The sequence below is a fragment of the Dysidea avara genome, chromosome 4 (genome assembly GCF_963678975.1).
Source record: "Dysidea avara chromosome 4, odDysAvar1.4, whole genome shotgun sequence".
Taxonomy (NCBI): Eukaryota; Metazoa; Porifera; class Demospongiae; order Dictyoceratida; family Dysideidae; genus Dysidea; species Dysidea avara.
Genome location: NC_089275.1, coordinates 48,993,983 through 49,005,882, shown reverse-complemented (window position 1 = coordinate 49,005,882; position 11,900 = coordinate 48,993,983). Strand labels below are relative to the sequence as shown.

The window sequence follows — 11,900 nt, the reverse complement described above, 5'->3', positions numbered from 1 at the left end:
CAACTACTCAAAATTGAATGGTGGCTATTATGCTTCTATTTCAGCCTATTACACAGTGTTATAAACGAAGAACAGCACAAGAAGCGTCTCTGTAGGTCGCTACAGAAAATGCAGGTAAGATACCAACACAGCCACAGGGAAGCTGTATTGCACTATTGCAAATCAACACCTTGCATTGTCAGCAAAAAGAACTGGAACAGAAAGAAGACAAAGGTAAGTCCATGATGCGGTTATTGTATATACTGCGGTTGGCGAAAAGGCACATCTTGGGAGAAGCGACGTTGAACAGTGAAGAAATCAAGCTTGTAGCTTTATCCATTGTCGAGTTATGCTTGGCTGGAGGCATCAGTCAGTTAGTTAGTTAGTGAGTCAGCGTAAAATTTTGTGTTAATAGGAAAATTTTTTGGAAAGGCATTGGGGTTGGTCTGAAGATATTTTTGGGCCAATGCTGCCAAGCTGCGATGAAGGGAAATTAAGGATGGTTTTAGGGTGATTGTTTTTAGCCAAAATGCCCAGTATCTTCACAATCCCTAATACCAAGAGTAAATAATAGAGAAGAGAGTATCCAACTGCCATATACCATATCAAAAATGATCCTGTAAAGTCCACTCTGCTTGTTAAAACATTTTCAAAGAAGGTGTTAAATTAGTCTATTAACAAGTGGTATGCACACAGGCTTTGTATTGTGTGTAAGTGTTGAAGGTGATGATTACTGGATATGAACACTTATATGATACCCTAAATTTTACTGAAATATACAGAAAGACTTAACAGGATCATTTTTGATATGGTATATGGCAGTTGGATACTCTCTTCTCTATTATTTACTCTTGCTAATACTGTATACAGTACTACCATACTGTATGATACACTAGTTCTTTAACTGGAATTCTATTACATTATGGTAGATGTGTTAATAATTGCTCATTTGAATTACTGGAAAAGCTCACAATACATTATCCAAACACATCCTTGGCTCTAGATTTTGAACCAAGATGCTTCCTTTGTTGGAATTCCTAATTTTAACTTATTCTTGCTATACATCTATCACCAAATGTGACCGGATTTCATCCAATGTTATGAATTTGGAAGATCATAACTTAGTGTTCAAGAAAGATACAAACCTCCATCCATTAACCTATGCTGGTACTGCATACTACTGACTAAATTTCATGTCAATAACTTTCCAATCTCAAGCTATGAATAATCAAAGTTTGTAAAGTGGATGTGTATGGAAGACTCCTTTTCGCAAATCAGGCCACAAATTTCATGACATATTTACTACAACACACAATAACTGACAAAAGTGACCAGTGTTGGGCAAGTTACTTTCTAAAAGTAACTAGTTACATATTACATATTATTTTCAACTGAACTATTTAGTTACAGTTACATATTACCCATAAAATATAAAGTAACTATAGTAATATTACATATTATATTACTTTGTGTCCACAGCCTTAAGCTGTCATGTGTGAAACTACCACTTTATCACGTGACATGATTGCATTGTTGGACAACGTGCAAATCTTGGTTATAAGTAAGAAGCTGGTGAATAAGCTTCATTCAGTAGGCTTCATTACTTTGTTGTGGCTAGGCGTTACTCAGTGGATTACTAACGAGATTAGTAACTTCGTTACTTGTTGTAATAATATTACATAATATTAGATTCGTTACAGTAACTATATTACTTAGGTAACGCGTTACATTTGTAGGTAAAGTAACTTGAGTTATATTACCTGTTTTTATAGTGTATTTCGTTATATTACTTAGTCACCACAAAAGTAATACTTTTTACGTAACGCGTTACATAAGTAGCGCGTTACTCCCAACACTGAAAGTGACATTCATACAGTTCACTAACACATGTAGTACACTTTACCAGTTATTATTTCCTGAGGCTCTTATAGTAGCTGCCTCTTGTAGGTGTTTACTAATTGCCATGGTGATGACTTGTAAGCATAGCCCCTCCTCCATCACCATACTCTACAACAGGTAACCATGACAACACATTACTATAGCAATTATCACTACACTACACTTCACAGGTCTACCAATAATGTACAGGGCAGACTCACATGCGAGACAGACAGACGTACAGACAAATATATGGGACAGCCATACTCACCATTATAAGGTTAAGGGCAGCAAGATGTACACTATAGCTGAGGTCATCAGCTTCATCTGATACAAAATCATTAACATCACTAATCCATGTCTCCACCTGTGAGGTTATGTGATGTCATATTACATCAAATGATGTCACAATAACACATAGTAGGTTATTATCTTGACAGAGCCTGTGAAAACAGGACATGTGGCTGTCTACTTGTTAAACTTTCATAACTCACAATCTTTTAGTGACATCACTGAATGGCTATGTAATTTTCAACAATTATTAGGTAACTGGCTGTATAATATAAGTTACAGAAGACAAGTATTCTAGTCAAACAAAGCAATTCTTAGTGTGGAAATTTGTAATGAGTATTATGGTGTTAGCGAACTCTTTCTGTGCACAGTTACAAAGTAATAAGGATTATACAAGCCAATGTGTTTGCATCCATTATTTCAAAGGGCTAAATGTACTGTGCATATACACACATATTTTCAGATCATTTATTATGTTTGGTGGACAAAGTGGTACATGTAATAGTTTTAATACAGGCATGAGGGCTTTGCCTGATATGTATGCCTGACCAAGGGCATCAGAGTAGGTGAGACCAGTGAGGCCAGAACCTCACCACTTTTTGGCTGAAATAAAAATATAAAAAAACTTTTAAACTTGATGAAGCCAAAACTAAAAGTACAGTAGTTAGCAAACAATACTTGGCATTCATGTGATGGCAACAATGGACAAAAACAACACTTATCTAACCTCTCTTTCACTTAAAACAGCTTCATATAGACTTCGTTTGCATTAAGCGCCTCTAGAAATAATTACAATTGTACTAGCTTTGGCTTTGTTTCTTTTTGTAGCTGCTTTGGAAGTATTCCTAGAGTCTATCTCTTAGTTAATAAACTCAAATGATAAGGTTTTAACTCGAGGTACTTTTTGGCCAGTCTCCAATTTTATCATTGAACAACTATCAGGTAGCTACGTAGCTAGCTAGCTAACTAACACTTGCATACAGTAGTGACAGTACTACAGCCCAAAGAGTGCCTCCAAATAGCATCTCAAAATGTGTAATTTTAAAATTTTCCTGGGGGCATGCCCCCAGAATGAGTGAGCCATACCACTTTCACTTTTACTTTGATGCCCCTGTGCCCAACTGCCCAGGGCTGCAGGCCTGAGGGCAAAGGGCACACACATCAGACAAAGCATGAATGTCCGTGTAACTGTGTTACAGCTATATAATATGTAACACTTATTAGGCTGATAGTCTGTACAGGGTGATCAATCACCCAAGCCAATACAAATGCAGCCACTGGATGTATTATATATGCATACCTAAAATTTTTGATTATGGGTTAACAGCTAGTACGTTCTGGTTACGTTTGGTTATGATAAACGGACATATCCTAGAGATATCACAGAAATTTCAGTTACGCGAATTTAAAGCTTTAAGCAGTGCTATCGAATCGTTTATAGAAAAATTAAGAACTTCACTAAAGGTCCAGACAGCTTCTAGAGTGGTTACTACATGCAGAGTAGATGCTTTGCAATGGGGGAATGTCTGTATTTGAAAACGAGCGGAAACAATCAATAAATAAGTTATATCACTAGTTTTCACCATTTTTCAACTCGTAGGATGGCGAGGATAACAAAACGCTTTCCATCTGAATGGTTTTAGTGGCAAAATCCAAGTTGTGCATCCTAATCATGTGAGTATTAATCGATCCCCACAATCAGCTTCGGCCTCGACGTCTATATAATTACTGCCCAGTTGTGCCCAATCTACATTTTGTATGTAGCCCGGCTAGCTAGGCTACATACAACATGTAGCCCAGGCGGCTCCTATGATCTGAGGTGTGAAAATGTTACATGGAAAACACAATCATGACATCACATGACATCACACAAAATCACATGACATCATACAGGATCACATGATATCCCAAATGATCACATGACATCACATGATCACCTGTTGTTCAGTTGGTTGCATGTAGCTGACCAGCAGGTGTATGAGGTCATTCATCACCGTGGCAACCAGCTTGTGTAGTTTCTTATGTTCAAAGCAGGCCAGTGTCTCAATAAACTTAAACACAGCAAATAAGACTTGCTCCATCCCACGACACTCTCCTAATATGGATTACATGTGTGTAGTGTGAACACAGTGAATTCTTTAACAACTCTATTAAGACAATACACAATGGGGTAATATAAGTGTTGGTATTGATATTGTGATATTGGTGAAATGTTGATTTTTAAAGCAGATACACTGTATTTAACTCAATTAGTTCAAGTATCAATTTTTAAAAAGAGAACGCCAGAAAAATAAACTTGTGCAAAAGTGGTATTAAGGTCATGTGCACAGGAAGTGAAAAAACCTTTATATTCACTGACAGATGTAACTCACTACTACAAATATCGGGCTCAGTAATTGTGTAGTCAATTATCAGTTATCAGAATATTGACAAATTTCCATATTGGTACACCTCAGTGTAGAATAAAGACTTGGTGTTCCAAAGACAACATACGGGTTATGTGAAAAATAAACACACTTATCTGAATGAACACTGGTTTGTATTTTATATTATTGTTATCATCAGGAGTGCATCAAATCCTACAGGGATGGACAAGGGATGGACAAGGGATGGACAAGGACAAGGGAGCATGTAACTTTGTAAAGAACAAAATTCAAACATGGCTGACGTATACTATAATAAATAACTTTTAAAATTTCCTAATTAGGATATTATGTGAAGGAGCATGCTCAAATACATCACATCTCCGCTGCAACGAAGCAAAGTTATGGAAACAAAGTTCAATGGCATGACGGAGGAATAGTAGCACAGGCTTGGCAGGACAGTCTTTCTACAGTCGATAATCACGCAAAATTACTCCACTTGACTATTCCAAGCTTTACTTTTGACTTGACGATCTTCCTATCAAAGCAGCTTTACTACCTTCACACTAGATGATGGAGCAGCAGCCCATTCAGTGTATCCCTGTTGCGTGTAAGAATGATGTAACCAATTATGTACAAAGTAACACTGGACGCCATGTTTGAATTTCGCCTGTAGTATTTATTGGTAGTGTGCGGAGTTACATGCTCCCTTGTCAATAGGATTCGATGTGTTCCTGTTATCATACAGTATGATAGTACTGTATATTAGCAAGAGTGTATAATAGTAACCAAGAGTATCGAATGGGTGATTCAGCCACTAAACCAAGTGAAACATGATAGTGTTAAAGGGAATTGGCTAATATTAAAGTTCTGGCACTGCCAAGCAGATCTCTGAAGGTGTGGCAACACGCTTGTTTGTGCAACCATTGTTTTAGCGAGCTGGAGTTATCTTGGGTCCTTACTACACTTTCCTTGTACAATAACTGTTGATTACTTTGTTGAATAAGATGGAAAAACTGGTGTACAAAGACCCGTTGCCATGTACGCATTTCAAATTATCATTTCGCATAAACGAACAATTACTGAAATATCCATGTTACTTTATGCAATCATTAATCACGAGCTAATACACTGTTCGACACTCTTGGTTTCTATTATATAATCTTGATATTAGGATCACGAAGGTTTGGGCTTTTCTGGCCAAAACTATCACCCTAAAACCAGCCTCACAATACACCTTGGCAGTATTGGTTAGGCATAACCAAGCCCAAAAGTGCCTTCAGTATGATCTGAAACACTTCCAAAAAGTTGCTACAAGTTTTAATTTAGTGAAACTTTCTACTGACTGATACCTTCAGACAAGTGTAACTCAATAATGGCTAAGGACAGGCTTGATTTTTTTCACTATTTGACATCGCTTTGGCCCAATAGATACCTTTTAGCTACCGCAGTATGTCATCATTTACTCCTTTGTATCCCATTTCTGTTTGCTCATGTGTCGATTTGCAGTAGCTCAATGACTTACTGTGTTTGTATACAATCCAATTGACTCAGATGTTTTACTATCACACAATACTTCGACTCCATCTTAAAGATTCAAACTGTGTTCACGTGTATCTACCGGAGTTGCGAAAGGGACTTCCCTTAAATACATCACGCGATCTCTATCAATTGCATGCTTTGTCAGTATGTAACTAGAGATGGGCAATAGCAAAATTTTCACAAGACAATTGATAGTAATGAATACAAGTATTTCAAAAAAAATTAGAATTTTTAGGGACCATAGCACATCGATAAAAAGTACTGAAACAAGCTGGAGTAGTGCATGATATTAAATCGCAGTAAAACAATACAAAGCGTTATATCCCTACTGTGTTCCAAGGTACCATAATGGAAATGCACAGTAGGGATATAACACTTCTTATTGTTTTACTGTGATTTAATATCATGCACTACTCCAGCTTGTTTCAGTACTTTTTATAGATGTGCTATGGTCCCTACTCTAGTTGAAAATTCCAAATTTTTTGAAATACTTGTTTGTTAACTTTTTGTAAATAATATCATGATGATTAGTGAACCCATGCATACTGCATTTGAAATGGCATCACATGCCCCAGCTACGTATATCGTCTGAAAAGTGAAGTTTCCATTACGCTTTGTTGTCAGCTATGTTCAACCCGTTACACAGCAGTATTCAAAAAGCACCTCTGCAACCCAAAAGAAAGGGTTGTGTTGGTGACGCGCACCCCACTTATATAAATTATCGTCTGAAAGGAAAGCATCCATTACGCATTACGATTCGTTGTTGGCTATGTTCAACCTGTTACACAGCAGTATGAATCAAAAACTGTTCAAAAAGCACCTCTGCAATCAAAGTAACCACTATGAAAAATACGGATGATTTCCATTACAAAGGGAAGCCATCACGTGCTACCACCAAATCGTAGGCCTGAGCCTATTATGCTTTTGAAATTGCCTATTATGCTTTTGAGCATTGCTCCAGAATTTCCCCTATTATGCTCCAATTATGCCCAGTTGTGTTCCATTATGCTCCAAATATGCTCATATAAAATTTTGTCTTGACTGCTCTATTAGAGTACCAAATGCATCTGTGAACGTTCTATTAGAATATTCATTATGTGGTGACTGTTCTATTAGAGTATATTGATCTTTAACTAAACTTTTCTTCACAACGTATCTGTAAATCTGATTTTTACCATGTTTGCACACTATCCCATTCTGCATCATGCAAAATAGGCAGATTTTCAGCTTCTCTGATAACCAATGCACAAAAATTTTGCCCATTATGCTGGCATTATGCTGATGCTTTTGGTTGCCTATTATGCCCCAAATTATGCTGGCATAATCGGCGCAGGCCTACCAAATCGACACCAGCAAAAATGAACAAAGGAGGACACTGGTAAGTCCATGAAGAATGCATTGTGCGTACTGCGGTATGCCAAAAGGCACCTGTCGGGCCGAAGCGACGTCAAACAGTGAAAAAGTCAAGCCTGTAGGCATAGCCGTTATCAAGTTATGCTTGTCTGAAGGCATCAGTCAGTTACTTAACTTAGTCAGTAGAAAATTCCGTTAAATAAATTATTTTTAAAATTCCATAGCAACTTGTTGAAAGCGTTTCGGGTCGATCTGAAAGCTTTTTTGGGCTTAGTTTTACCTAACCAATACTGCCTCATTGTTGTCAGGGAAAATTTGAGACTGTTTTTTGGGTGATTTTATTACATGGGCCACGCCTACTCCTTTGTGGTCCCTACTATACAGTACTATCATAGTGTATGATATCACGATAACGATATGTATCACAATAGTATCTAAATGACAGATCAGTAGTTAGCTGATAGTACATTAGAGAAGTTTGTGAACAAATTTACTAATTTAGACATTGTTTACACCTAATCATTGCAAGACAAGAATATGGTTCATGAATAGAACTGCACTGTACTTTAGGCCACTCCAAGTCATATCTTATAGTATGTTCACGTTGAGCTGAATCCTGAAAAACAGCTAAAAATTAGAAATGGATTTTTCTCAACAGAGTTAACATTTCAGCTAACTAGATGATTATTAGTAACAGCAAAGTTGTCAACAACAGACATGTACAGTTTGGCTCCATTACAAGTTCAGGAAAGGGCCGTAATGGACACTGTACTTATATGGCTTCCCCATAGGAAATGTATTGTGAAAATTTTGATTGGCTGTAAATATAATGTCAAACATTTGAACAAAAAGATTTTGAAATATTTTTAGTGGGTCAAGCAGTACTACAAATGAGCCAAATTTCAAGATCGTGTGTAATTGCACCCATGAGTTATTAAATGTTTTTGAGGATTCAGCTCAACGTGAACATACTATAGTTTCTGGTCACTTCCTAGCCAACAAATGGATGTGGGTGAGCGGATGATCAGGAGTTCAGGACTATAGATACATCAGTATTGTATACTGTGATGCCAAACTGTATTGATTTACTCAATTTAGCAAAATTTATGTTGATTATATTTTCAGTCAAGCCGTTAACCAACAGCACCAAGTAGTTATGCTTCTGGCTACAAAAATGCTCTATAGCTAAAAAATTTGTTGATGGATCATGGCTAGCTACGTACACTGCTTTAAAAAACTGATGTTAATTTATTATTATTACTGAGCAGCTAGCACTGCTGATGTGCTCAGGGAAAAATCATACATGTACATTACTACAATAATTAGAAACATTAACTGAGAATGAGTCAAAGTCATTTAAATCAATTAGGATGTATAGCTAAGTACTCACTGAAATGTCTTGCTCATCATAGCTATAGCTACTCATGTTTTCCAAGTGAAATGTCTCAATAGCTATATCAGGAAAGTATTAGCTACTATAATTAATTAGCTAAGTTGTTCAAATGATCCAAAATGAAATTAAACTACACATCAAAAACTCTTCATTCAAATGTGAAGTCTTAGCCCACTATACGTTTCCAGCCTTCTATTCAGTAAACATAACTGTCAAAGTTTTGGGTTATTGAGTAGTGTTCTTCAGTGATCATGACGTGGGAAAGTTAATGTTTTAAGTAAGGGTTTCTACTTGCCAATTCAATCTTGGACCATACAAATTTAGTCATGGAAAAGTTGAAGGTTGAGCTCACCAAACATTACCGACTTTCTATACCAGATAAGGAAGTCAAAGTTTAGAAGTCAGAGTTACTAAACTGATCATTAGAGGACCATTACTGTTAGGAACGTTAAAGCTATGGCCTATCTGATGTTATTAGGCTAGTGGTTAATGCTACTGAAATTACTTTTGCTACTGGTAACAGAAGCATTAATAATAAAAGCTATGTAATCAAGGACAAACCTAGTCAGAAACATTTTATTAGTGTGGCCTAAATACCTAACTGTTTTCTAATATTCAGGATAGTACGACTGCTCTATTAGAATCTCTGACTGCTCTATTAGAGTATCTCGATCTTTTGAAGTAAAAAATCAGTGTCTTGCTAGGTCACGTGCACTTAATCACCTGTAGTATTAATAACAGTCCTCATAAATTGGGGTTCCAGGTTTGCCATGTGGTTGGGTGACCAGAAACTAAAGTTTGACTTGGTGTGGCCTTAGTAGTCATTTAGAAGTGTTACATCCGACCATAAAGGAGTAGGCGTGGCCCACGAAATAACATAACCCAAAAACCAGCCTCAATTTTCCCTGACAATGATGAGGCAGTATTGTTTAGGTAGAACTAAGCCCAAATAAGTTTTCAGATAGTCCCAAATGCTTTCAACAAGTTGCTACGGAATTTTAAAAATTAATCACTTAACGGAATTTTCTACTGACTGACTGATGCCTTCAGACAAGCGCAACTTGATATGATAACAGCTAAGGCTACGGGCTTGATTTTTTTCACTGTTCAATGTCGCTTCAGCCTGAGAGGTGCCTTTTGGCATATACCACAGTACGTACAATGCATTCTTCATGGACTTACCAGTCTCCTCCTTTGTGTCCCATTCATCTTTGCTGACAGCAAAAAGTGTCGATCTGGTGGTAGCATGTAACAGAAATCGTCCGTATTTTTCAAAGTGGCTATTTCGATTGCAGAGGTGCTTTTTGAACAGTTCTAGATCCGAAATGCTGTGTAACGGGTTGAACATAGCTGACAACAAAGCTTAATGGATATTTTACTTTTCAGACGATAACTGATATAGCTGGGGCACGCAGCCCCATTTCAGATGCGGTATGCGAGGGTTCACCAGTCACAAAAAAGGGAACAAACAAGTACACAGAAAAATTTGGAATTTTCAACTAGAGTAGGGACTATAGCACATCGATAAAAAGTACTGAAACAAGCTGGAGTAGTGCATGATATTAAATTACAGTAAAACAATAAGAAGTGTTATACCCCTACTGTGTTCAAGATACCATAATGGAAATGCACAGTAGGTATGTAGCATTTCTTATTGTTTTACTGTGGTTTAATATCAGGCACTACTCCAACTCGTTTCAGTACTTTATATCGATGTGCTATGGTCCTTACTCTAGTTGAAAATTCCAAATTTTTCTGTGTACTTGTATTACAACTAATAAATGTTTTACCACTAACTATTGTGTTCACCAGTTTCTTTACTGTCACATGTTTATTACCATCTTTACTGATTGATTGTGGGTTTTGGTTAATTGGCTAATTTGTAACCAATACCGATATTCGAAAAATTAGCCAATATTGGTTGGTACCTACTGATCAATAATTATCGGTACAACACTAATACCCATGACTGAATTAGGGATTAAATGTCCACTAGTATATCGGTGACCCCTACTTTTTTCTATAATCCCTAACCGAACTTAAATTCCTAATATATACTTGTACAATAATAATGATATACATGTACCACATACATCTGATAATCACGTTCAACACAGACAGACACACAAACAGACTGACCATCAGAGTCCACCATTTGAGCTGACCCCATCAAACTGTTCACCTCACAACAGACATATCTAATGTTGCTAAGGAGACCAACAACACAACACTACTGTTGCCATGGATACTCATTAGTGCTACTAATCACAATATTCCAGATGGGTTGTAGCACAGTTGCTAGGTGACCAGCCATCATTTTGGGGAATTCCCTCAGTAAAGTGGTCAATGAACTAATAACCTCCTTGTGGATCACATGAGCCGTGTCATCATCATGTTGCCCTGAGGGTGTGCTCAACAACATAGCAAAAGTCTCCACATACTGGGGGATTACTGGGTTGAGTAGTTCTTTAGGGGCAGCCTGTAGTATGGGAACAGGGAATGGAGTATAGGAATGAATATAACAGCACGTGGTTGTATGAAATTGAAAATCAAATAATTGTTCAATTAGAATATTTTGAAAACACACTTACTGGGAACACATCACTCATAGTATAGATCAGTTCAGCACAACTTGTAAAGATGGTGATAGCCCTGCTCCTTGTACGACTACTATACACCTGTTGGTAAACCATCATCATGTGATCATCATGTGATTAACAATGTTATGTATACTGTCATAAAATGAAATTACGTGTATGTGCTAAATTAAAATCTTGTCAATATAATAGCAACATGACTATTTTTCTTTATCAATACGGGAGTACTGTTTAAGTAGTAGAGTGGCTAAGTAATAAATTTTGATGAAATTGTTCACATTGTGATAACAGCACCAAATTTTCTGTGGACGTTGAGTAAGATATACTAAATCATTTGAGATATGGTGCCACATGCCACGTCAAAATCATTACATTAGGAACTTTTAAATAAGAATATTTCTAGCTGATCAGGAAACCATACAAGTACATTAAGAATCTTGTTTGATAGCATGAACATTTTAAAAATATACAGGTGTAAATCTAAACACTTCTAATGGAGACAAC

At 36.8% G+C, this 11,900-nt stretch overlaps 1 protein-coding gene across 2 annotated transcripts in view; it reads right to left on the bottom strand.

The window, feature by feature from the left end:
• The window catches only part of LOC136252615 (importin-9-like), an 81,802-nt gene extending 70,325 nt beyond the window's left edge, over positions 1 to 11,477 (bottom strand). For both annotated transcript variants that reach the window (XM_066045116.1, XM_066045117.1), the window contains exons 1-3: positions 11,391 to 11,477; positions 11,049 to 11,278; positions 10,939 to 10,997 (exon numbers count right to left, since the gene is read on the bottom strand). In XM_066045116.1, coding sequence (XP_065901188.1) covers positions 10,939 to 10,997; positions 11,049 to 11,278; positions 11,391 to 11,408 — 307 coding nt within the window. In that variant the 5' untranslated portion in view covers positions 11,409 to 11,477. The remainder of the gene's footprint in view (positions 1 to 10,938; positions 10,998 to 11,048; positions 11,279 to 11,390) is intronic.
• Positions 11,478 to 11,900: the final 423 nt, after the last annotated feature.